This window comes from Carya illinoinensis, chromosome 4, assembly GCF_018687715.1.
Source record: "Carya illinoinensis cultivar Pawnee chromosome 4, C.illinoinensisPawnee_v1, whole genome shotgun sequence".
Classification (NCBI taxonomy): domain Eukaryota; kingdom Viridiplantae; phylum Streptophyta; class Magnoliopsida; order Fagales; family Juglandaceae; genus Carya; species Carya illinoinensis.
Window position 1 is genome coordinate 23,171,904 of NC_056755.1, and position 27,973 is coordinate 23,199,876.

The 27,973-nt window shown below is 35.9% G+C and overlaps 2 protein-coding genes across 3 annotated transcripts; both read right to left on the reverse strand.

Moving 5' to 3' along the window:
* Positions 1 to 4,068: 4,068 nt before the first annotated feature.
* On the reverse strand, positions 4,069 to 4,401 carry LOC122306374 (WAS/WASL-interacting protein family member 2-like). Its single transcript, XM_043118803.1, has one exon. The coding sequence runs from the start codon at positions 4,399 to 4,401 to the stop codon at positions 4,069 to 4,071; it is 333 nt and encodes a 110-aa protein (XP_042974737.1).
* A 16,901-nt stretch (positions 4,402 to 21,302) lies between these two features.
* Positions 21,303 to 27,970, reverse strand: LOC122307599 (ATP-dependent zinc metalloprotease FTSH 2, chloroplastic). Of its 2 annotated transcripts, XM_043120566.1 has the most exons (5): positions 27,817 to 27,970; positions 25,475 to 26,658; positions 25,089 to 25,402; positions 22,217 to 22,457; positions 21,303 to 21,805 (listed from the first exon to the last, which is right to left on the reverse strand). In XM_043120566.1, the coding sequence occupies exons 2-5, from the start codon at positions 26,654 to 26,656 to the stop codon at positions 21,467 to 21,469; spliced, it is 2,076 nt and encodes a 691-aa protein (XP_042976500.1). In that variant the 5' UTR covers positions 26,657 to 26,658; positions 27,817 to 27,970; the 3' UTR covers positions 21,303 to 21,466. The 2 variants fall into 2 exon arrangements, with proteins under 2 accessions (XP_042976500.1, XP_042976499.1); XM_043120565.1 differs by lacking the exon at positions 27,817 to 27,970 and having other exon boundaries at positions 25,475 to 26,677.
* Between the last annotated feature and the right edge of the window lie 3 nt (positions 27,971 to 27,973).

The following is a 27,973-nucleotide window of genomic DNA, read 5'->3' on the forward strand; positions in this document are numbered from 1 at the left end:
AACTCTTCCTCCTCTTTTGTTAGTTTCAAATTTTTCCATAGCTCCTCCAGATCTTTAGCACTGTGATTCTCTCTTGCGTACATAACTAAACTGTATAATGGCTTCACTCGAAGGGACTAAACTGTAACACTGAACCTAAGATAAAAACTGAGAACACTAGACAACACCACCTCTGGTTTTGCTCGAAAGCTAACCCGAAAGGAGACTCTAAATATTTCGTGGTTTGATCTTACTTCAAAGGCTTTGATATTTTTATATGATGATCCCAAGTCTCTTATTTTCATCTTAGGATGTTATTTTGAAGATATTTAGTATTAGTTTTAAAGATATGATATTTCTATGCAAGAGGATTTCGGTTAGGCCTAAGATTTGCTATTTTTGGGTTAGATCCATGTTTTATTGAGCTTTAGCCATGTGATTTTAAATTTGATGGTTGGATCTTCTTTAGGACACATTTTTAAACCATGTGATATTTTTGTTTGAAGATCTCATCTTTTTAAGCCATGGATCAAGAGATTGATCAAAACTAGTTAAGAAAAAAGTTTTTGTTTTTGGACTAAGTGTAAAACCAAAACCTCCAAGTGTTAGGAAGTGCACATAGGTGCATCCAGCTTGAACTACTCTATTCAAATCTCCTGGTGGTGGCCAAAATCGTTGCTGAAGGAACTCCATCATTCTATTTTATGCCCTGGCCATGGCATAGTTCCCATTGTCTTGCGGCAATTCATCCTCGGGCTCATGGGTTGGCCTTCTCGTTCTTACTATCTTCCTGTCGTAGCATAACCTTTAACCCCACTAAAACTTCAGACAAAACAAACAAAGTAAAATAAAACCAAATAAAAAAATAGGTTCCATAAATAAAATGACATAATTTCAAATCGAATAAAATAAAATTAAATAAAAATAATTTCAAATTACAACTTTAAAATTTTCTGGTACTGCACCTATGGGACATGTGGTTTTCCCCAAAACACCACTTGGTAAACATGAGACATTAGGGTTTCTAGAATAAACCACAAAGGAAGAAGAAAGGCCACTTTTGACCATGAGGAAGGAAGTGCCACTTGACCCTCATGCATTTGGACTTTTAGGTTTCTAAAGGGAAGCAATCACTGAGGAAAGCCATTTAGGATTTTAGATTCAAAAGAGGGGGGCACACGACACCCTCATAGAAGCCATCTTCCATTTTTGCTACTTGCCACACATGCATAAAGTGCTTAAAGTTTCTAGAAATATAATTACGTGGGAGGGGTTGCAGTGGCTCTTGGCCTTCCCATCACCTATAATTTGGGGCTGAATTGGGAAGTGAAAGGACTTCCATGGTAGGTGAAAACTTCCTCTACAAGCCTTATCTTGGTGCCTCAATTTTGTGGGCCTTAACCCAGTAGGTTTCCATCTAGGGTTTCAATGGGGTTTAGGTTGCTATCAAGCTAAAATATGATTTTTCTTGACCCAATAGAATTATCAAGGTTTTGAAAGAATAAATAAGAATGTAATAGCATGAATTTGAGTGGTTAATAGTATGTGAAAATGATTTAATCAAATAATTAAATGCTAAGCTAAAACCGGGTTCAAGTAGGGTTAAGAGGCAAACTTTTGGGGTTTGGGGAAACTACTTGGAGTTTTGGTTTTCCCCAAAATTTTAGAGTTTCAAATGGATTCCAAGTGTTTAGTGTTTCACTAGGGTTGAAACCCTATTTGGTTTGACACAAATTGGATGGTTGGATGGAATAATGTTTGACTTAGATGGCATGAACACCACATTTCCATCTTATGGTTCCTCTTGGTGTCAAGTGTTCCAATCCTATTCACTAAGTAAGGCTAAGATTTTGCAAAGTATAAAACTTTTTTAATCTAATTTGGACACTCTATACTCTATGATTTTGAAACACATTAATATAGGTGCTAACATCAAGGCTACTATTCACTCCAAAAAATGAAAAATAAACTCCGCACTATAAAATACTAAATAATCATATAAAATTAGGAGTGTACATTGTTTCACAAATTTCAACTCCTAAGTGCCTTGAACAATGCAAAATCCATTTCTAAACAATCGTTAATCTAGAAATCAGAATTGTTTTATTGCACCATAAAATCCTATATATTTATATAAGACAAATGGTGTTGACAACATGTTTCGTACACCTGAGGGTCGAGCTCTCAGCGGTCCGGATCTTCGATCTTGTGGGCCTATGATCATAGAAACAGAGTTGGAAATGGTGGCCCAGGGAGCCTCCGATACCTAAGTTAGCGGTGATCTTCTAGTATTGTGGGGAATTCTAAAGACAAGCTGGGTAAGTTTAATGAGTAAAGAAAGAGCTTAGATGAGAATTGCATCCTGATCCTTTTACCTGATGGCCGAGGATCCTTTTCTACCTAGCCTTGGGGGTCAGATGGCCATACCTTGCAGCCTGGGTGAATGGGTGTCTTCTCGAGGTCCCCTCCTCCATACTTCAATTAGTGCGGCGTGATCCCCTGGATGAAGCAATTAATGTGGTCCCTTCTCTTTCTTCCTCTGGCGTGCTTTCATCTTTTTTGCTGATTTGGTTTTGCCACATTTCCAGTGTTACATCTCATCCTAACCCGAACAAACATGCTTGACTTACGTGGGTCATGGATCCCGGTTGGGTCGCTAAGGGACTCTGTGAGTCTGGGTTAGGCTTTTCGGTACCTCTTGGGTGAAGGAGACCTTCCTGATATCTAGACTGGGCCGATCTTCATGGGCCTGAGGCCCCGGCAAAATTCCTCCCAACAAATGGTGTAGATTGCTTCTCATTTTCATATTTCTAAATGTTTTAAATAAATAAAATTACATTTCTAATATCATAATGAGTAGTAAAATTGTCTATACTGACAAATTAAAATCTAAATGATTGATCGATTTGTGAAAAGTTTTCGAAATTTTTACGAGATTTCTAAAATTACTATACTAAGAAACTTATTACACGATCTCCTACCTAATTGAAAAGATCTTTTTTAAGAAACTATAGGGAATCGGAAATGATCTAGTTTATGAAATTATTTATTAAGCTACTTTATAATATTATTTTGAAAATAAATTAATTTCTAATTAAAATGATAATGTCGTTTGGGTTTTGAGCAGACTAATTAATAAATTTTTTTAAAATTATTTTTGGACATGAATGCATATAATTTATAATTAGCAAAATGCCGGTATGACTTCTAAATATGTTCTGCCTATTCATGTATTTTAATTTTTTTTAATGGTTAAAAAAGTGACTGTTAGTAAATTTATTTATTTTATTTATTTTTTTAATGATTAAAAATGTTTAAAAAATGCTTAAAAGAAAAAGAAAATATTTGGCATTATCCTTACAATTGATAATTAAGTCTCCTTTTTAATTTTTTTTGAAGTAGTCAACTTCTTTTTTTATCATGCATATATAGAATTTCATGCGACAGCGTCCATTAAGGCACCATCTAATTTATTGTCGATTGCAGATTTCTATCAAACAATACATCAAACAATATTCTACTATTCCGATCTTTGTCCTGAAGTACTTAATATATCAAAATATCTAAGAAAACGATAAGTTAAATACTAAAATGATATGCATGGTTTATTTTGGATTTTGGGATATTGATCCCCAGAGCCAGAGCATCTCCAATGGAAAAATCTAGCTACTTTATTTAGGTTAGCGGCCAAATGACAGATGAAGACGTGCTGGGTTTCATGCAATAAGCCGCCGTCGGAAAGTTGCATATTGCGTGCAGGGAAAAGCCATTGTCGAAGCACTGGGCAGCAGTTTCAGACAATCACAGATGACATCCATGCATGCATATCATGTTGTACTAATTTCGTTACTCAAAACGCGTTGAACAATATCAAACAAATTAAAATAGAGAACTGAGCCAATAAAATCACCAACAAAAATCTAAACGGAAGTGAAAAAAGAAGAAGAAGAAGATACGAAGTACTGCATGCACCATGCAGGAATATATAATAATAAATCTGTCACATTGACATGCTTTCAATCAAAACGATGACATACGTGGGAAATAAATCCACAGTACGTATGATTTATTCTATATCAATATTAAACTTCAGTTCTTTGTCGTTGCTGTTGGTGTCGGTGGTGGTTCCATAGGGTTGGGTCCACCTGGAACTAAACGGTCGATCCTCACCGGTGTTGGTGGTGGCTCCATAGGATTGGGTCCACCGGGAACTAAACGGTCGATCCTCACCGGTGTTGGTGGTGGCTCCATAGGATTGGGTCCACCGGGAACTAAACGGTCGATCCTCACCGGTGTTGGTGGTGGCTCCATAGGATTGGGTCCACCTGGAACTAAACGGTCGGCCCTTATTCGAGCTGCATCGGTAGCGCTCATGAGGAGCACTGAGAATATCACGGCCACAAAGAATACCTTCGCAATCATTGTCTCTGATCCGCCGCTCTTACTTCCAATTTCTTGAAGAATAACAAAACAATGGTATAGATTGTTGAGATTGAGATTTACTGGGCTCATCATCATTTATATATATAAGGATCAGCATTTAGACGTTAATTAATGGCATAATTCCGTTATTATTGTTTTAAATGCGAAGTATACGGATTAATATTACTGTTTCGACCTCTACCTACGTACGTCGTTTCGCCATATATGTAAAAGAAAATCCTTAAGATATGGAAGAAAATTTAATTTATTATTGAAAAATAAAAGATATTTTGAGACTTGAGATGATACTCTCGTGTTGTGTTGAGAAAGAAATCAAGGTTGACATATATGTAAAATAAATCCTTAAATGCATAAAATCGTAAGATATGAAAATGATTTATTATAAACTCGATTTTGTTTCTTACCAAAATCATGTAATGCAGGCTCTAAAATGTCTATGGAAAATGATATTTTCAAGTCCAGGCGAAGATAGGTAAATATCATCTATTTGTATAATAAAATTACTTGAAATTAATGGCAGATTTTCCGCACCTTAAGGAGAAGGATCATCATGTGAATCACTCAGAATCAGGGAGTTGATCACGTATTAAAGAGGATATATCGAAAGTAATTAGCATCCACAAACACGTTATCGGTGATTGCTCAAATAATATTGTTTGACATTGAAAGTACATAAAAGAGTCATAATTTGATATAAATTAAATGATATAGCTGTTGGGAATTCGAACATGATTGAAAAGAGAAAATACGAAGGAAAATAAAAATACCCGATGTAAAGGGCATGTCCCATATATATATAGATGCTGAGCTAAGTAAGATCAATACTATAGTTTGATCACACTCACATAGTACTTATCTCACATGATACTTATCTGCTTAGATTATCCCTGAATAATTGGAGTAATCTAGACGCCCTCCTTAATTCTTATCCGTTCTATTCCAAGACGGAATATTAAGCTTTGGTGGGCTTTTAACCCCTAATTCGAGCCATGTTACCGATATAATTCATTGTTGGACTAAGGTATTAAATGGACTCTCCACCCAATTCTTTTTTTTTTACACAACCATATGTTTAATTAAGGTTATTTTTATAAAAATAACTTATAAGGATATTAATCTTCTAGAGTTAGAGGAGCAAGAGGGTACGTGAAAATTGGTATCAAAGTAGTCGATCCTTACAATGGCAGACGGGATGAGGGGAGAACTGAAAGGTCAGCAAGAAGTGTCACAGAAGCAGTAGGAAGTAGTGCAGAAACAACTAAAGCATCATCAGCTTGCGATCTCTAGGATAACTGAAAGGTTAAATCAAGTTTCAGATATGTTAAGGTCTATGGTTGAAACTGTAAACGTAATTTCTCAATGGGATAGAGAGGTTTCTAGGGATAGAGATAATGAAACTAGAACTCATGAAGAAAGGAGTGGGTTTCAGAGGAAGTTTTGATTGGATTTTCCACATTTTAGTGGAAATGACCCTGCTGGTTGGATATTTAAAGCCAACTAGTATTTTGATTATTTTTAAATACCTTTTTATCAAAAGTTAATGGTGACATCGCACCATATGGAAGGGGAAGCTTTAGTATGGTACCAAAATGGTTTAGACTCTAGCCAAATCAATTATTGAGAGTCTTTAATTGTAGCTTTACAAGATTCTGGCCATCAGCATTTAATGATTTAATGGAGGCTTTAACCAGATTGAAAGAAACTATCTCTGTTAGTTTGTACACAACCCAATTCAAAGCATTGTCTAATAGGCTGAAAGGGTTATCTGAAAGGCATAATAAATTGAGCTGTTTTATAAGTGGATTAAAAGATGAAATTTGTATTCCTGTAAAAATGTTTAATCCACTGAATTTTGGGGCTGCTTTTGGTTTAGAAAAGTTACAAGAAAAATATGTGTTGTCTTCAAGAAAAACGTGGAAGCCAAATGGCCATTATGCTGAGAAGTGGCCAGTTGACATTGTATGCCTTGCTGATTTAGTTAATAAGGGCCAAAAGAGTTTCTTGCCTTTCAAGAATGTGAACTCTTCTCATACGGATGATAAAAGGAAAAAGGGCTTGTGCTTCCATTGTGAGGAGAAATGGAATTCGAATCATGTTTGTAAGAATCCCAAAGTTTATCTCATTCAACCTGATTCTGATGTAGTGAACCAGCCTATTGTAGAGGATCCTGTGTTTACAAAAGAGGAGATGATTGTTTCTGAAGAAGTTGATACCTTAGAGGTTTATGTTGATGCCATTTTTGGGTGTATTAGTGATAATGCTATGAGATTGCATGGGTGTGTGGGATCTTGTGTTGTTAAGATCTTAGTAGATTCGGGTAGCACACATAACTTCTTAGATCCCTTAGTGATTCAAGAAGCAAAACTGTTTGTGAAGCAGGATTCTAGCTTGCAAGTTTGTGTGGCTAATGGTGAGAAGATTTTGACTCAAGGTAGTGGTGAGGAAGATTTTGACTTAAGATTCAGGGCTCCAGGTTTTCTGCGCATTTCCATGTTTTGTCCTTGGGGGGATGTGATGTAGTACTTAGAGTCAAATGGTTGAAAAATTTAGGCTCTTTTACTTGAAATTTTGTTGATATGTCTATGAGCTTTGAGTGAGGTGGTCAGCTGATTAAGTTGCAAGGCTTGACTACTGCTATTGTACATATGTTATCTGGTGCTAAAGGATTCAAGTCAGATTTTGTAAATAAGCAAGGATGGTTGTTGCAATTGATGTTTGTTGAGTAGCAGCCTATGGAAGTCTATATTGAAGGGCCAATGTCTAACTTACTCAAGGAATTCAGTGATGTTTTTGCTGAACCTATTGGGTTACCACCAAGAAGAGATTTTGACCATCCAATTAATTTGAAGCAATGGGCTTCTCCTATTTCTGTTCGACCATATAGGTATCCTCATTACCAGAAATTTGAAATAGAAAAATTGTCCATGAATTGCTGCAATTTGATGTGGTAAGACCTAGCCAAAGTCCATTTTCTTTTTTTGTTTTGTTGATTAAGAAAGCTTATGGCACTTGGCGTATGTGCATCGATTGTATAGCCAAAGACAAGTTTCCAATTCCTGTTATAGATGAGCTCCTTGATGATTTGTTTGGGACTCGAGTTTTTTCTAAACTGGATTTAAGGGATGGATACCATCAGATTCGAGTAAAAGAGGGGATATTGAGAAAATAGCTTTTAGAACTCATGAGGTCCATTATGAGCTCTTAGTGATTTCTATTGGCCTCACTAATGCTACTGCCAGTTTTCAAGACTTGATGAACCATATTTTTAAACCTATTTTGAGAAGGTCTTTTTTTTTTTTTTTATAATTTTAATGACATTTTGGTTTACAGTAGAAATGTTTAGGAGCATTTAGTGCATGTAATAACTGTTTTGGGCATATTGAGGCAGCATACTCTTTATGCAAAGATGTCAAAATGTAAGTTTGGAGTGCATGAGATTGAGTACTTGGGCTACATTATCTCTGGAAAGGGGGTGCAGACAAATTCATCAAAAATAGCAGTTGTGGTTCAATGGCCTATTCCTAAAATCTTGAAGTCATTGAGAGCTTTTTTAGAATTGACAGGCTATTATAGAAAGTTTATTAGAGTATGGTTCTATAGCTGCACCCCTAACAGAATTATTGAAGAACTCATTTGGTTGGAATGAGAAGGTTGTTGTTGCATTTGAATTGTTGAAAGTAGCTGCTAGCAATCCTCCTTGTTAGGTTGCCAAATTTTACTAAAGCAGTCACCATCAAGTGTGATACTTCTAGTGTGGGTCTTGGTGCAATTTTGATGCAAGATTCCCAACCCATAGCTTTTTATAATAAAGCTTTGAAAGAAAAGGCATTGTTACTGTCAACTTATGAAAAAGAACTTCTAGCTTTAGTGTCTGCTGTCCAGAAATGGATATCTTATCTTTTAGGCCATTCTTTTAAGATCAATACTGATCAACAATCTCTCAAGTTTTTGGTGGAACAGAAAATTGGAACTGAGGCACAGCATAAGTGAGTTTCAAAACTCATTGGCTATGATTTTTTTGTAGATTATAATAAGGGGAAAGAGAACTTGGTAGCTAATGCCCTTTCAAGTAAAAATGAAGAAGAGCATTATGTTTTGGCAATGATACACTTTCCCACTCTCTTGTGGATTGATGAGATCAAAGGGAGTTACTCTTTGTATCCAAGGTTCTCAGATATAGTCACTAAGCTGCAACTTGGGGAACAATGGGCTAAGCATTTCTTTATGCAACAAGGACTGCTATTGAGGAAAGGTAAGATAGTGATTGTTCCTTCATCATCCATTCAGTCCAAGATTCTTGAGTACATCCACAACAACTCATAAGCTAGCCATGTGGGTTATCACAAGACCTTGCAGTGAGCTAGAAGGGATTTCTAGTGGGAATGCATGAGGAAGGATGTTAGAAGATTAGTTAAGGAGTGTGAAGTTTGCAGGTCAGTAAGAATGAGAATGTGTGGTACCCTAGTCTTTTGCAACCCTTGTTTATACCTGAATCTCCATTGTTAGACATTTCCATGGACTTCATTGAAGGCTTACCTCTTTCAAATGGGTTTCTATGGTTTTTTCTGTCGTGGACAGATTAATCAAGTTTGCTCATTTCTTCTCTCTGTCACATCCTTATACAGCAGCTAAGATGGCTCAAGTATTCTTCACTGGGGTGTTCAAGTTGCATGGCTTACCTCAGTCAATTGTTTCAAATAGAGATATAGTTTTCACTAGTGCCTTTTACAGACAACTATTTCAGTTGCAGGTGTCTCACTGGATTTCAGTTCATCTTACCATCCACAGTCAGATGGTCAGACAGAAGCCTTAAACAAGTGTTTGGAAAGGTACTTAAGATGCTATTGCAGTCACAAGCCTAAGGAGTGGAGTTCGTGGTTGCTAATAGTTGAGTGGTGTTATAACACCACTATCAACTCCACCATTAAAATAACTCCTTCTGAAGCCTTATATGGGTATGCTCCACCTAAACTGATGACCTATGTGCTAGGTACTTCTTCCAATGATGTTGTGGATAGGCAACTCAAGTCAAGGGAAGAATTGTTGAACTTGTTAAAGGATAACTTGTTGAGAGCACAGCAAGGAATGGAATTTTTTACTGATAGAAAAAGAAGTGAAAGATCATTTTTGGTGGGTGATTGGGTTTTCTTGAGACTTCAACCCTATAGACAGAAAATGGTAGCTATGAGGCATAATATGAAATTAGCCCCACGTTTCTATCACCCTTTCCAAATTGTGCAGAAGTTGGGGTCTGTTGCATATAAGTTGAATCTGCTTGAGTTTTCAAAAATCCATCCAGTTTTCCACGTTTCATGTCTTAAGAAGAAGATAGGCCAAAATATTATAGCTCTGCCTACTTTACCACTTACTAATTCTAGTGGTCAGTTATTGCCTGAGCCTTAACAGATTATAGATAGAAGGATGCAGAAGAAGAGGAATCATGTTATTTCAAAAGTACTTGTCAGTAACAATATTTGTAATGATAGTTGTAGCAATGAGTTATGCAAGCGCCTCGCACTTTGTTTGGAAAAAAGTGAGTAAATATGAGACCCATATGAAAAAAATTTATTTTTTAATGATAAACCCAACTCTTTTTCAAAATGAGTGCACGACGCTTGTACAACGTATGACTATATCTAGCATTACTAAAAAAAATTGAAAAAATAGTCTAGCCTTCAAGACTGCTCAAGGAGCTTCTCGAACAGACTAAAGGAGAAAAAAAATTCGGAGTTCTACTTCTAGGCTGGGATGTTACATTTTGAGAGTATTGTAAATTTTTTTCTTATTTAGTTTCTTTTAAATATTGTTTTGGTATTTATTTACATTTAGATTTTGAAGTTTATTTTTATGAACATGTGTGACTAGATTTTCAACTAAGGTTAAGAATGAAACCTCGTTGAAGATTAATAATATTATTTATTTTGTTAATTTTTTTCCTATTATTTATGTGTTCAACCATATTTTGTTTTTGCTTCATTTCAATGGAGAGAGATAAATTCCGGATATGATTTTAATCATGTTTTTCTTATGATCTATAATAATCTTAGCTAGTTGAGAACCTGATTCATAGTTTTATTAAAAATAAAATCTCTCTTTTATGATTTATTTTAACAAATTATACATGTGATGATTTGATTTTATATCTTTAGGTAAAGAATAACATATTTTAGATATTTTCTTTGATAAAATGAAGTTTCAACGATGATATTTTTCATGATGACAAGATTAAATTCTAGATTATCATGTAGATGTTTCGAAAGAATCAATTATCATAAATGTGTGGATGGAATTATTATGAACTTTTTAATTTAACTTTCATTTTTTAAACTTCAAATTACTATAATTTGATCTTTTGTTGTTATTTGGATTTTCTAAAAGTAAGAGAAAAATTGAAATACATGACACATACCCTCGCGCGCAGGTCATGAGACTTGTCTTCCGTTAAATAGGATGGATGAAATTTATAACGGAATTAGCTCATTCTAAACTCATCGAATAACGCGGGGGTGCTCTCATCCTACGTACATAAAAAAAAAAATTATAAGATAATAAGAGGGTGTTATCTCAAGAAAAACAAATTACAAATTAGAGGATTGAACAATATCTGGGGGTAAAAGTTAGTTAATAGTGGGAAACCTAAAAATTGATTATATACTTAATTCAAAGAAAAATAAAACATGATAGAAATAAGAATCTTCATCTCTTTAATTAGTAGGACTGAAAAAGAAAAATTTACTATTAGTAAAAGAGTCATTCTATACTGAAGTTTAACTATAACCACGCCTGAGCACACCAGTAACGTAGATGGAGTCTTAGATCTTCCTCCCATCCAGTGAGCTTTGGCCTTCATGGTTAAATTTAACATCTTGCTCTGCGTAATATATACTCAATAGATGGGTGAATTTGGGGTCTTAGGTCTAAACTGTTAGGTGTGTTTTCAACTTTGCAAAGGTAATTGATGGTTTTAATGAAGTTGTGCGTTTTAGAATTAAATGAAAATATGCGTTTTGACATGGCAGTGTGGTCGAGTGTGGCATTTTTTCAATTTACAAGTTATATATATGATGAGTTGAGTTATTCTAATTGTAAGTCAGTGTATAGAACACATCATTCACATGACTTATATTTTAAAATATGATTTGTATTATGCAAAATGTAAAAAGAGAAATGTTTTAGCCAAATTATGCAAAGTAAGCAATTTGATAAGTGTGTTCTACATATTGACTTATATATAGAATTTCCTTCAATAATATCATTAATATCTATACAGATTTATTAAATAATAAAGATTTTACCCGTTCATCTCAAATAAATGGTTAAAGTCAAAAGATAAAATTGTCTTTTCATTTAGTTTTGTCTTGACTATGGAGTATTATTGTGATATCCCAATCCAAGCTAGGTTTTGAGGCTGAGACTTAATTTTTGTTTCGTTATAAATGGACTTAAGCCCAAGAGATTGCTGGAATTATAATCATGTAAAATGAAGTGGATCTCATCCTTTGATAGTGGAATAGGTTCCCAAGCCCAAGAAGAGGCCCTACGTCTAGTAATTTTTAACTACTATATTAATTAGGGCTTGAAAATGGCCCATTAGAGTTTTAAGAATAAGAAGAAGGTGCCACTTGGTGCCAAGCAAGACGGGGAACCTTTTGGTCTTTAGGAGACAATAATTAGGCACGAAGAAATGATGTTTCGATTTTGCCAAGGGAAACACCACTTGGTAAACACGAGACATTAGGGTTTCTAGAAGAAAGACCATTTTTTACCATGAGGAAGGAAGTGCCACTTGGACTTTTGGATTTCCCAAAGAGAAGCAATCAATTAGGAAAGCCATTTAGGATTTTGGATTCAAACAAGGAGTGGCACACACCACCCTCATGGAAGCCATCTTCCATTTTTGCTACTTGTCACTTATGCATAAAGTGCTTAGAGTTTCTAGAAATATAATTATGAGCGAGATGAAGATAGGGTTTGGCTTCCCAAGTGACATGCCACTTGTCCCTCATGCAAAATAGTTTCAAGCTTCTAGAAGAGTTCAATGATGAAGAGAAGGGAGTATGATTTTTGACCAAGCCACTTGGCAAGCGTGCATGTTATTTTAGGGTTTCTAGAAGAATCTGACAATGAGGAAGAATTAAGGTTTCAGCCACATCAAGGGAGGCGCCACTTATCCCCCATGCACAAGAGCCCTTTTAAGTTTCCAAGATAGGGCAATGATGAGGAAGAAGAAGGGGAGTGTGGCTAGGGCAACAAATCAATGCCACTTGGTGCATGTCCATGCATGAAATAAGTCAATAAACTCTTCAGATTTTGCAACAAAATAGTGATGAGAGAGAGAGAGAGAGTGTGTGTGTGTGTGTGTGTGTGTGTGTGAGTAGAAGCATGGAAGACCTATAAATAAGGTCATTTATAGTCAGCGAGACCCACTTCCTGCAAGCAAAGAAGGAAGATTCAAAGATACTTTCTTGGTAAAGCTTGGCATTGTAAGGAATTCAAAATCATCATCTTCTTTCACGCAATCACACACGCAAATGCCAAAGGAGGGTGAGAAAGGTTTTGGTTTGCAAAGACCAAGGATGGTTTTGTGTTTTGTAAGAAGCACCAAAGAGATGACTGAGTGGTAGGTTCGGCCATGGAAGGATGAACCATGCTCAAAGTCCAGATTTGAATATGGTTAGCCCCTAGATTTTTTCTTCAAACCGAGTCTTTGATGCAAAATAAGCAAGGAGGAACCTCTTAGATGTTGTTTAACGATAACTAGGGTTTCATGAAGAGTTTTACCTAGTCACTATTTGAAGAAGCACAATCTTGAGTGCCATGCACTTTTCGGCCACTAAGGTTTGATTAGATTAAAACCACACATGTCAATACACACCCACATACTCGGCTACTAGTGTTTCACATAAAGATATAGAGGGTTGACATCATTTGGCCCTAGGGTTTATCATGACATGTCTGTACATCTTTATGAAAATCACAAGAAGGGGCTCATGACTAATTAGGGTTAGGAAGTCTAAATCCGAGTACACGGAATCATGCTTGCTTATTAACTTTTATTTCACAAATCTAATAGTTAAAACATACACTTTCAGCTTGCTTGATAGTTGGAAAATCTTTTTAGAGTTTTATAAGTTATCCTCTAACTTACCCTTGGAAAATATACTTGTGTCTCTATGTAAACTTTTCATCTTGTTGTTTATATTGAATAATGAAAGATTATGCTCAAATGTTGCATGCTATGGTTGGTTGACATCTTTGTATATTCATGCAATGTTCAATGGGTGCAACATATATTTGAAAATAAAATGAAGGAAAATTGTGAATTATTGTATCATATTGAATTAGACATACGCACACCTAGTCAAGGGACGACAATGTGATGCTGTAAGTAGCAGGGGGCCCATGGTTTCTAAACATAGCCATGAGGTGTTCACCCACATTGTTATATGAATAAGATTACAAGTGGTTAATAAGAAATGGAACTTTGATATTTTCTTACATCATTACTTTGTTATATGGTTACAAGATCAGTGTTTTGAAAAAAGAATCTAGATGGGATAAAAAAAAGTGTTTTTGTGAAAATACCCATTCATGAATCATGCTCATGCATTTATACCCATGGTTTGCCTTATACAAGCTTATGTTATCTCTACATTTGTTTTTTATATAACTTACTAAGATTTTCTTGAAATCTCTCCTCATGAGACCTATGGCATTGACCACACACTGGTGCTCTGCCTCCTCAACATACTCTGTGAGTAGTTTGTGGGCGTACCCCTATCCTTTTTACAAACTTCTATGGTGTCCCAAAACTGCTTCATTCTCCTTTAAATGTTCTTCGCTTTTGGCCTGACGCAAATGGCCACTAAATTGCGATATTCACACTCCACAATTGATGCCACATTCACTAATATTTGAAAACATTGTATCTAATGACAGGCCACTTGTGTCCATATATGCAACTGTAATCCATCTTGAAACCATTCAGCATGTATCTCCTCTGTAGAGATGAGAGGGGCAAACCTTCCCAACTCCATGAACTTAGCAACATACTACTTGACCGTCATGCTACCCTGGACCAGATTACTGAAAAACTTTGATTTCTATTGTCTCATAATGGTGGGGGAGTATCGATCGTCAAACTTTTTCTTAAACCTATTCTAATTAATGGCTTCCATGAGTCCATAACAAGCAACTACCTCTCAACACTCCACCAAATTGACACTTACCCTTGGAGCAGATAGCTCCCATATAACACCTTTTGACCCTACGTGCAACCGCATACTTCAAAAGTTCTTTCGGTCTCCATAACCCACCTTTTAGCCTTCATCGGTCCTTCATTTCTAAAGAATCCTATGTACGAATAAGCCAAAAATTGTTCATACGTACACCCTTGCTGCTCATCATGTGGGTGCTTGACGTGATGTATTTGCATCTGACATTGGAAAAAGTATTGTTGCTACTATAATACATCCATTATACAGTTAATAGCTCATGCTACTTCACTGTCCCCTTCACCAAGAGATTGATCTCCCTCACGACCACCCATGGGTTATCCATTTGACAAACTCTCAATCACGTCATAATAAAATTCTACCACACAATTCAAATCTATTACTTTCTAGATTAACTCTCGCCCACTCACTATAGATCAAGCCTACCGTAACTAAAATTCAAGGCCCTATAATAATAACAATCAAATCCTATTACTTTGGTACCATTCCTAGATGACATTTATGGATTTAGCTAAAGCCGTGAAAAGCTCTGATACCAAGTTGTGGCTCCCTTGTTCCTCGGTAAAGAGTTTCGTGAGATCTGCGGTGACAGGAGTGTCAACCAGTCGGAAATTAAATCTTACTCAGAGCTAATTGGAGATTAAATCTTACTTGGTGCCTACTCCATGCCATAGGTATTTGTTTTTCCAAGAAAGTCCATTTCAGGCTAGATCTAAAAAGGTGTTGGCTTTGGTAATTTCTTGGAACCAAAGTACTTTTATTCCAGGTAGGCTCATTATAGACAATGTTTTAGTAGCCTATGAACTCTTACACACAATGCAAGCAAGATAAAAGTGCAAGTTAGGAAGTATGACAATTAAACTAGATATGTCTAAAGCATATGATAGGGTTTAATGGGATTTTCTAGAGGCCATTATGTTGAAGCTGGGTGGGTTTTGATGAGAATTTGATTAAGCTGATTATGCTATGTGTCAAAACTGTGTCATATTCGGTTAAAGTGAATGGTATCTAAGGAAATATTTTCTTTCCTTCAAGAGGCCTAAGATAAGGTGATCCCTTGTCCCCTTATTTATTTCTTCTTTGTGTTGAAGGGCCACTTCTCTATTTCAACAAGCTGAGAGGAATGAACTTATTAAAGGTGTTGTTGCCTCAAGGGGTGGGATGTCCATTAACCACCTTTTACTTGCAGACGATTGTGTCATTTTCTATAGAGCAAAACAAGAAGAATAGTGTTTAGTGGAATAGATCTTATGTTTATATGAATGTGCTTCTACTCAAACATTGAATCAACGAAAAACTTCTATTATTTTCAGCCCCAACAAAAATCTAGAAGAAAGAGAGTTGATTACTGAATCCACCAATGGAGTGCTTTGTGGGAACTATAGTAGGCACTTAGGTTTGCCTACTATGATTGGGAGATCAAAGTTCAATACATTCAGACACCTTAAGGAGAAAGTTTGGAAAAGAATTAGTAGTTTGAAATCTAAGATGCTATCATCTGGTGGAAAGGAAATTCTAATCAAGAGTGTATTGCAAGCCATCCCTGCATACACCATATGTGTCTTCAAATTACCATCTATTTTGATTAAGGAAATTAAAGCCATGTTTTCTCATTTTTGGTGGAGTCATAAGAGAGATGTAAACAACATTCATTGGAGGAGTTGGACAAGATTATGGGAGGTTAGGAGCAAATGTGGTCTTGGTTTCAGAAATTTAACTAGCTTTAATAGAGCTCTACTCGCTAAACAAGTTTGGAGATTAATTCAACACCCAAATTCCTTGGTGTCTTAGATTTTTAAAAGTAAATATTTTTAAAAATGTGGTATCTTGGAGTCAAATATAGGATCCTCTCCTTCTCATATATGGAGAAGTCTATGGCCCTCTATCAACTTGGTGAAAGCAGGTGTAGTTGGAGAGTACGAAATGCACACAACATAAAAGTTTGGCATGATAGGTCTCCCACAATCTATTTCTTATAAAGTCCATACTCCTATTAATCAGTTGCATGGGGATTTTATAGTTGCTGAGTTAATTGGTGGTGCTACATGTAGATGGAAGACTAATTTAGTTGAAGAAGTTTTCAACTCAGAGGAGGAGAAGATCATTTGCAGTATTCCTCTCAATATAAGGGATATTAGTGATAGGCTGATTTGGGTAAGAAATGCAAAGGGGATCTTCTCAGTTAAAAGTGCTCATCTCTTAGATTGTGTATTGTCAAAGCAGACTCAAGGAGAGTCATGAAATAAAGAGGTTATTGAATTGGTGTGGAGGCAATTATGGCTGCTACAGGTCCCAGAGAAACTTAAATAGTTTATCTAGAAGGCACTCAATAAAATTTTACCTACAAGGCAGGTGTTGAAGAAAAAATTGATAGTTGAGGATGAACTGTGTCCAGCTTGTATGAGGGTTGATGAGTCTATCATTCATGTTCTTTGGAACTGTCCTGCATCGATGGATGTCTGGAGAGATCAGGATAGTTCTCTAAGGAAATGGAATTCTATTTCTTATTTCTTTTCTTTTTTTTAAATAGCTTTGAGATTGTTCATTTAGCAGCTTAGATGGAGTGATTTTAGAACAGACTGCTACTATATTTCACAAACTATGGACTAGAAGGAACTGCTTTGTTTTTAACAACAAATTTCATGCCCCGTCTACTACACTTAGATCTGCATTAACTGATATGGAGGTTTTTCATGATATTCATTGGTGCTCAATATCTAATGATGACAATATTCCTCAACAGGTATTTAATATGAGATGGAGTCCACCAACCGATCCCTTCTGCAAACTTAATTTTGATGCTGCTTATGATGCTAAGAAGAGGCTTATGGGCATTGATATTGTGCTAAGGAATAGTAGGGGGGAGGTTGAAATTGTGGTGTTTGCTTCAAGGTTGCATGTCTGTTCTGCATTCTCAGCATAGTGTTATGCTCTCATTAGGGGTATTCACCTATGCCAAGAGATGAATCTAAATCAAGTGCTCTTTGAGGGTGATGCTAAACAAGTGATTGATGGGGTTATGGGAGCAGTGATGATTTCTCTTGGAAGGGTCAATTGATTGATGATATACAGCATTTAATTTCTACCCATGCTGGATGGAAATTATGCTATGTTATAAGAGGTGGCAACCAGACTACTCATGTTGCTAAAAAACTTGGCATGTGTTTAGAAAATTAGTCTGTATGGATTGAGGATGGTCCCCAAGAAGTTTTGTCTAGTTTGACCAATCAGTTATCAATTGATTGCTTTAATGAAATTATCATTTATTCAAAAAAAAAAAAAAAACAGACTATGAGCTTGAGCATTGTTTCATATTGAGCTTCTTTTTTTCAATTTGATTCAAATCCGTTGGATGCCAGTGTCTTGATTGATATTAATAGTCTTGCCAATGTCTTTTTTTTTTTCTCAAAATAAATAGGTGTGAATATCTTAAAATAATGATCACTATCTCGAAACGATATACCGAAACGTATCAGTACTCAAAATATTTCCTTCTAGTACTATCTCAACTGAAACGGAATTTAAAACTTTGACTGATATCCTATATAGATTTCTCTAGAGAAGACAATTTGTAAACTCATTATTGTTGATAGTGAAAGTTTTAATTGGACCAGATCTCGTAGTTTTTCCCCTTGCATTGGAGGGTTTTTACGTAAAAATCTTGGTGTCTTGATTCTAGGTTGCTTGATTTTCTTTATTCTATTTATGAGTTTAGTTTTACTAGATTGCCAATTTAATTTATGTAAATATTCCGTTGTATTTTTTGTGTTTACCCTAACAACACTAATTTATATACCAAAACTGAGGTTTCCTAACAAAATACAACTTTCAACATTTAATCACAAATATTCATCTATAATCAATGGTAACACTATAAAATTACATAAGTCTAGAGGTATAGAAACTTACAAAACTAGCCCCTCAAAGCTTAAGCAAAAATACTAATTTGATGGTTTTTAGGCTATGGGATTGTTTACAGGTTGATAGCTATGTGTTGTATGGTGAGTTTTGGTGTAATTTTGGTGAGATTTCACTTAAGATGCTCGAAAGGTGTTTAGAGTATTAGTAGTGAACTCAACAAAGTTAAAATTTGGCCAAAGTTTAGCTAAGGTACACAATAAATCACTGTAATGGACTCAACAAATGAACAGTAATTATAGCCTAAGGTTATTTGGACAACCCCTTGAGCTGGTTAAATATTATTTTCAAACTAAAATAATTCATCTCTCACTACCTATGCTCTCCCACGCAAGAAAAAAAAACGAAAGAAATTTCTAGGTTTGGGTTTCTGGATGTGCTTAAAGATTGCAAAAGAAAGAAATGTTGCATTGAGGCTACTGGGACCAATGTAGAGCCAACTTGTTTCATTTCACTACTTTTATTTCAATTCTTATATACATTATAAAGAAAATCTAACAATTGAAAAATCAACCCAATCCACCTGCCCAAACATAAATGATGTGCAACTCTACCTTCTATTAAATTAATTTCTTAGCAGTGCTTAAGAAACTAAACAAAAAATAATAAATAATTTTAGTTGATAATGTTCAATAGAATTAAAATAATGAAAAGTTCAAAATTAATACTTTAATAGAATAGTGATAGATTTGTTTAGTTTATTATTTGGTGTTGTGAAAAGTAACTAATTAAAATTTGTAAAAGTTAATTTTTTAGTCAAATTTTGATCAAAGTTTGTTGAGGCCACTATTAGTATTCTTAGTTTAGGTTTCGGCTATAGAAAGGCTATCAAAGAAATGGAGCAGAAAATAAAAAAGAAGAACAAGAAGAAGAAGAAGAAGAAGAATGGGCTACGCATTAAAAGAAAGGAAATGTAAATGGAAGAACATTTGACTATAGAACTTGGACATGCGTCCATGTGAGAGAGTGGGCTAGCTTGAGTCACAAACAATGCTTTAAATTTCATTCCCATGATCATTACGGTTTAAATACTGAATATTTCGACATCCATACATTTTAATGTACTATTTTGGGATTAGCATTTAGCTATACATATATATATATATATATAGTAGAATTGAATATTTAGAAAATTAATTGAAAACATAAGAAAAAGGAGAGATATTGGTCTTAAAAGATATTTTTTTAAAATTCACAAATTATATGTGCAGTCATTTTTGCAGATTTTTTTGTGTACTCCAGTGATATGATTGATTATGTATTAAAAATTCACAAATTTGAATTGAGACATTCAAAATAAACGAAGAAAAAAATTAAAAGAACTAAAAAGTTCATTAAAAAAAAAAAAAGGAGAATGAGGAAACATTTAAGGTTGCAAAAAAATTAAATTTATATAATGACTTTCATAGTGGATCGGAATTAACCAATCAGAATTCGAAACTATGATTAGAAACCATATGTAACCCATGATTTCTGCTGCTTAAAACAAAGTCCATGAGCTGCCATGTGGCATGTACAAGAGCTTTCACGTGCCTTCCCTTTCTTATCAGGCTTTTTTGTTTTTTGTAAATTCTAAATATTCAAATTAAGACTAATTCACTGTTCTTTTTTATTAATTTAATTTCTAGGTACCTTTATGAATTTTTCAAAAGATTCTGTTTTGTTTTGTTTTTTTGTTTTATATTTATTTGTTCATTTATTTTCAACTATTTATTTTTATTAATTTTTATTTTTATTTTTTATATTTATTATCTTTTCACAATTTCAATCATCACGTGTATTTGTGTGGGTATTACGTTATTCCTAGGTTTACTTCCGACCGATGGTGTAGATCCCACTCAAAAAATGTTCTAGAGGTGTTTTGCCACTGCCAAGTGGTATTCTCGAAGGTGCTACGTGAGTGACACGTGGCTGCCATATGACACCATTTTTTTAAAACTAGAGATTGTAAATATGACTAATCCATATTTATTTTCATCTAATAAGATTTCAAAATACTTTTTCACGAAATAATATTTAATTTCTCCAGATGACAATTCCAACACTTAAATAGTCTGTGTAGTCCAATTTTCCAATCCAGGACACAGGCTTATTAAAGAAGCATGACATAGTTTCTTAAATAGTCTGTGTAGTCCAATTTTCCAATCCAGGACACAGGCTTATTAAAGAAGCATGACATAGTTTTTGAGCAGAGCATGGCACGGCAGCATGCATGTTGAAAAGGATGAATTGAAGCCATGGGGTTATTATTATTATTTTTTTTATTGGCACAGGATGTCTGAGAATAATGTCTCAACTAATCCCTAATGTGCATAGATCATCGGCAGAAAATTTCCCGCAAGTGTACCTTAAATAATTCAAGAAGAAAATCTTTCAATTCGATAACTCTTAGAGATTGTTTACACCCGGTTTTTAGACCTAGGGAGACCATACCCACAAGTCCAAGGCTTTTCTCGTTAAGACTGCTGATGGGTATTAAAATTCCTCTTATGAGTACATACACCCAAGCAGTATATATATATATAATATGAGTTTTGTTACTATTCATCCTCACACACCACACCATACTTTTTTTTTTTTCTCTTACCAAATATGTGGTATATGAATGATAAATAGAAGAATTCAATTAGTTTAAAAAGAATAAAATAAAAAAAAAAAAGTTGGGTGTTGTGTGGGAATGAATAGAATTTTTTATATAATATATGCGTGCGTGCGTGAGAAGATATGTATATTGTAACCGTGAATTCAGGTTAGAGTGCATTTCCTCTGATCTAAAAGCAAAGATTACAAATAATTTGAGCTATTCTTTCGACTTCGATTATAATATAATACATGTAACCACTACAAAGGCGTATGATTAAGAGTCATTGACAATTGGATGATCATGCAATTTAAACAGTAACTGGTGAGGGTGATGAAGAAGGGACCCGATTTTCAGACGGGATTTCGGCAAACTCCGAGAGAATTGCCCGGAATTCATCTCCACTCATTGTTTCCTTCTCGAGGAGGACTTCCACAATCTTGTCAATGGCCTCACGGTTGTTTTTTATGTGGCTCAATGCAATTTCATAAGCTTTGTCTGATATCCTCTTTATGGCAGCATCAATATCTTCAGCAAGCTTTTCGGACATTGAGTTCCTGGCCATCATTCTCATGATGACATCACCACTCTGAGCTGCGTCCATAAGCGACCATGGGCCAATTTCGGACATTCCAAATGTGGTTACCATCTGCAAACAGATCAATCAAATCCCTCCATTAACTTTTTATGGGAAAAAACAAGGAAACTAGGGTTAGTTTTTAGAGCTGATGGTTGGACACAAAATGTAAGTAGGAATGGCATTAGACATTGGCAAAAGTGGTGCGGGAAACCATGCCTAAACTAAGAACCAAGCTACATTATGTAATTCTGATCATCGGCCAATTCTAACATACACCAAATGGACCCTGTTTAAAGAAAACAAAAAAGCCTAAAAACGAAAAATTTGTACTTTAAATTCATACTTGAAACATCCATCCAACGACCTCGCCTGCCAACTCCCACCCCCCAACCCAACTAAACCACAAAAGAAATAAAAGATCAAAACTAATGGTAATTTGGCATTGCACAATGCTTGGAGCATATGTAAATGCTGAATTACCTGTTTCGCCAAACCAGTAATCTGCTGCAAATCACCAGCTGCACCTGTTGTCACCTCTGGCTCACCAAAGATCACTTCTTCTGCAGCTCTGCCACCAAGTCCACCAACAATTCGTGCAAACAGCTGCTGCTTGGAGATCAGGGTAGGGTCATCTGCTGGAATAAACCAGGTAAGACCTCGTGCTTGACCACGTGGAACTAGGGTCACCTTTTGAACAGGATCGTGCCCTGGAGTCAAAGTCCTTCACAAAAGAAAAAAATAAAAATAAAAATAAATGAAATCAGAAATTACTTGGGGGTGCAGTAAAGAGACCAACAATAGCTATGAAGGGGAGAGAAAGAATTAGCAAAAAATAAGATTAGTCGGGGACTTTGTTTGGGACACCCAATGCAAGAAGAAAACAATACTGGCATATGTGATTAATTCTGCAGTGAGCACCAGATTAAAAGTGCGTACATCCAATTCAAATGGTCTGCATCTGTCACATTCTAGATATGCCTGCGTCGTGAGAGTGTGTGTGGGTCCAAGCAAGTGTTGACGCATGAGAGGAGGGAGGGAGAGAGGCGGCTTGAGAGAGAGAGAAGAAGGGGGGGGGGGGGGGGGGGGGGGCGCTTGGTCCAGCTTAGCTACAATTTACTGAACCACAACAGGACTGTGCAAACAACAAAGAAGCGGGGTGAGCATATATATGCCACAAGCAGAATGAGGCCTCAGTCTGAAATGGTATTTCTGAGTAGGCAAACTAAGAGCTTGGGAATTACTGCATGATCCAGATTTCTTGGAGGATTCAGAATGTGCACCTCTACTTCCACTAGACAGGATAATGGAACTTATTTCCATTTTGAAACAAATGATAAATAACTGCTCTACTTGTTGGAAGTATTGGAAAGCAATGATCTGTTTGCCTGTCCTAGCTGCTTGATTAACTGTAACAAACCAGTGATGCTCTACTCAAATCAGTGAGGTACTCAATAAAGACTAGATAACATTAGTGTTTCCTGCAAGGACTTGGAAAGTTCAGTTCCACTTCCATAATTAAATCTAGTCTTGTGTAGTATCACAATCTCCTCCATTCAAATTCCTACATTCTCATCAGTTCCCACATTAGGTTGCACTGCAACTGAATCACAAGGGTGGAACCACATAGATGGTTGGGGGCGCCGTGGCCCCCCACAAAAGTTTTTTAAAAACCTTACCATGTACTTAATTATTTTGAAGGAAATATGATTATTTGGCCCCGCCAAGAAACCTCAGCACATTAATCTCATTTTGAAATATTTTTGTTTGTTAACAAATTTTCTGTGCCCTTTCTTTGTTTTTCATTTATCATTTATTTTTTCAGGTTTGTAAGGTTTCTTTTGTTTCCTCAACAATTTTCCCATACTTGCTCCTATTTTTTTGTCATTAATAAAACTTCAAATTCTCTTTACAATTTTTTTTTTATTCTTTTTCTTTGGTGCCTATGCAAGTAGATACATTTTGAAGAAGAAAAAACTATCTGGTAAATTTACAATGTCATTTCCCCAACTTGTTTTACATTTTTCCTTTCAAGTCAGCTTATTTTGTACCAGTTTAGTTAGTTACATCTGTACCACCATTAAATTAACAGATCGAGTGTAGCAACAAATCTCCCGTGGCTAACATGGCTATTCCCAATCTATATTATATAGGCTTTATAACATTTAATCACAACATTCAAAAAGGAAATATATTTTTTGTTTTCTTAATTTTTATCTTCACTTGTGCATTACGATGAATTTGTGAAACATTGCTGGGTTTTTTTATTAATTTGATCAACTTTGAATGAATTCGGTAATGAATTTTTACTTAAGGATTTTGAATAGAACACTAGTAATGTGAGCATAATCATACAAAGGGAGATCACATGAATCTACATGCTCTTTCTACGTCAATTGCCCGCCCCCCCCCCCCCCCCCCCCCCCCCTCCTCTCTCTTCCACGCCTGATCACCACAGTACCAGATTGACCTTAGTAGTATTCAACACTACCCAAGTAAATTAATCACATGCCTGATTCTCCAAGATGATTAATAGAGACTCCAAGTATCTCTTACAAAGCCTAATTTTACCTCATAAACAACAAATATTGCACTTAATATAACACCCACAATTAAATCTCATATATCAAATTAATAAATATAACATATATCCATAGTAAATGTAACAACATGGTTTGCACTACACATTAGCTGTCAAAGTAGGGAAATGCAGCCAAAGTTTCTTAAAATATATACAAGTCTACATACACACATGCACACTAGACTATTGAGAGACATATATAAGGAATAAACAAATGATCTTTCATGTAATCAAAGCAAATTTTGGTACAGAAGAAGTCTTTAAATAAACAATTAGAAACGATATTATTCTGTATTGTAGGTGATGAGAAATGAAATTCTTGATGCACATTAATGAGACCTTTTCATAATGATGTCTCTCAATATAATAGAATAACTGGGTTTTAGGGAGTAGCCTAGTGGTCAAAGGGCGAGCTTGGGATGAGCTGTAGTCTCAGACACTGTGTTCAAGTCTGCACCAGAACTTCCCCACATTACTTGATACAAGGTATTTGTTTTTTTTTTTTTTTACAAGTTACTGGATACAAGGTACTTAGTGGGTAGAATTTTGTCTATGGGGTTTACTCCCCAAGTGTGGTAAGGTGGTGAGGCTCCATATTATTAAAAAAAAAAAAAGAGCCCAAACAGCTCCCAATATAACGTGCTAGTAACTTAAGGGGAATAATGTACATGGGAATAGTGAATAGATTAAATAATGTTAACATTTGAACATGACCTTCTACAAATTGTTCTATTGCAAATATCTAAAATACGCAAAAGCCATAACCACACTTACCCACAAATGGCATGCCCGACTTCATGATATGCCACCAGACTTTTGCTTTTCCCATCTGTCATTACTGTTCCTTCCATTCCAGCTACAATCCTATCAATTGAATCGTCAATCTCTTTCGATGAAATTGCAGTCCTCCCACGCCTACCAGCCAATATAGCTGCCTCATTTAAGAGGTTTGCAAGATCTGCTCCACTAAAACCAGGCGTTCTCATGGCTATAACGTCAAGAGAAACATCTGAATCAAACTTTTTGTTGCTACCATGAACCTTTAAGATCTCTGTTCTTCCACGTATATCCGGAACATCAACAGATACCTGTCAAAGAAACACAATCTGAGTACTTTACACACTAATAAGAGCAAGAATCATTTGATGAAAAACCCGCACCTGTCTGTCAAACCGTCCAGGCCTAAGTAACGCAGAGTCGAGAATGTCTGCCCTGTTAGTTGCTGCAACCACAATGATACCAGTATTACCTTCAAAACCATCCATTTCCGTCAAAAGCTGGTTAAGAGTTTGTTCTCTTTCATCATTCCCTCCACCAATTCCAGTTCCTCTTTGTCGTCCAACAGCATCAATTTCATCAACAAATACGATGCAAGGAGCATTCTCCTTGGCCTTTTTGAAAAGATCACGAACTCGGGAGGCACCAACACCAACAAACATCTCAACAAACTCTGAGCCTGAGATGGAGAAAAATGGAACACCAGCTTCACCAGCAATCGCCTTGGCTAGCAAAGTCTTCCCAGTTCCAGGAGGACCAATAAGAAGAACCCCTTTTGGAATGCGAGCCCCAACTGCAGTAAACCTCTCAGGCTTTTTCAGAAACTCCACCACTTCCATGAAATCCTGCTTAGCTTCATCTACACCGGCAACATCATCAAACGTCACACCAGTGTTTGGTTCCATTTGGAACTTTGCTTTAGATTGACCAAAGGAAAGGGGGAACCCAGGTCCCCCTGGACCACCCATGCCTCCAGATGAACGCCTTGAGAGTAAAAACAGTCCCCCAATTAAGATTAGAGGGAAAGCCAGATTCCCAATCAAGTTGAATAATAGAGAACCTGAGTCTTCTTGAGCATTATGTGCTGCAAAGTCAATGCTCTTTTCCCTGAACTTCTGAAGGAGTTCTTGGCTGAGTCCTGGAAGTTGCACACGAACTCGTTGTACCCGATTACCAAGTTCAGGAGAAACAGCCTCAACGATAGCTATGGTTCCATTCTCAAACAAATCTACCTTTTTCACCCTGTCATTGTCCAAATACTCCAGAAACCTAGAATAAGACATCCTGGAGTTAGAAACCCCTTGGTCATCAGCCTTAGCATTCCCACTCCCCAATAAAGCAGGCACACCGACTGCAACATTTCCAAGCAATAACTTTAAAAAGTCTCTTCTCTCTTCATTTTGGCCCAAAGATGCCTTAACAAAAACTGATTTCTTTGCCTTATCAAAGGCTCGAAGGTTTGTAGGAGGCAAAAGAAACCTCCTATAGAAGTCCTTGCTCAAACTTCGTTTGGCACTGTGTGTAGATAAACCATTACCCACAAGACATGCGGATGATGCTGCCATCCCTGTAACACTGGAATGATTTAAAAGAGTGCTATATATAAACATGAAATCTGCAAGATAAATTTATATTAAAACAAAGTGGTCCAGTGAATGTCAAAACATTTTTTTTTTTTCATAGCTGTGCAAGAGCACAAACATAGAATCCAAGAAAAACGATGCAAAGTGGAATGAGCTTAGGTTAATATCTTAAGAAACATGAGCACTTTAAGGAAGTCATCCAATACTAATAGGTGGTAAACAGCTAAAGAATGAAGCATTCCTTTTAATAAGAGAGCAAGATTCGATACAGAATAAAGGGACAGGTTGAGCATGTTCATCCACACTAGTGGTTGAGCAAGTTCAAACTTTTCAATAAAAATAAAAAAATAAAAAATAAAAATAAACAGAGAGAGAGAGAGAGAGAGAGAGAGAGAGAGATCACATGCTAGATTGAACAAGACCAATGAATGCCATTGGTTATTCTTTTCGTGGAGAGGGTGGAAACCGGGTGGGAAATTAATTTTATTTAAAAGTTAGCTCTTACATGTACAATAGTTGGCATTTCTCAAGTGATTGACCCGAGATTGAAAGAAAACTCATCTTCAGACAACAATATAAAAATTGAAATTATCATTTTCCATTATCCCGAAAGGGCTATTTTTTCTTCAAAAGAAATACAAAAAAATATTAACGCGTGAAAAACAAAATTAATCGAGCACCAATAGATATATAAATAAAAGAGAGAAAAACTTGGAATCACTCATAATTTTTTCCGTTTTTATTAATTTGATTATTTCGCAATCTTTTTCTTACCAGCGTAGATTTCTTACTGCATGTAATTGACTTATATTTGTAATTTCATTTGATTTCATTCTCATATATTGAAATCAATAGAAGCACTTTAGCCTTTACCCACAGGAAAAGCTTGAAATTTGAAATCTGCGTAGCACGGGGAAAACATTCCCAGAACCAAACCCAAACTGAACCGAAACAAAAACAAAGTCTTAAAAATACTTCTCCATTTCCCACCCCAAAATGTCACTTTACGAAAATTGAACCAATAAACAACAAAAATCAACTCCTGTCTCGCAGATGTGAAGCTGAAACAACCTGAATGCAAAAACCATTTCTGATACCAATAAAAATTGACGAACGAGAGGAGAAAAAGAAGAAGGGAGTACCTCGAAGACAGAGTGTTTCTTTAGATGAACTGGGAACGAAGGTAGCGTGTGTATATGCGTCTGTGCGCTAGATAATAAGTTAAGCTCTGGGCTATTTGGACACACAGCAACCTGGACTAGGAAGAGTGGATGTGGCTAGCGAGAGTTACACGTGGCG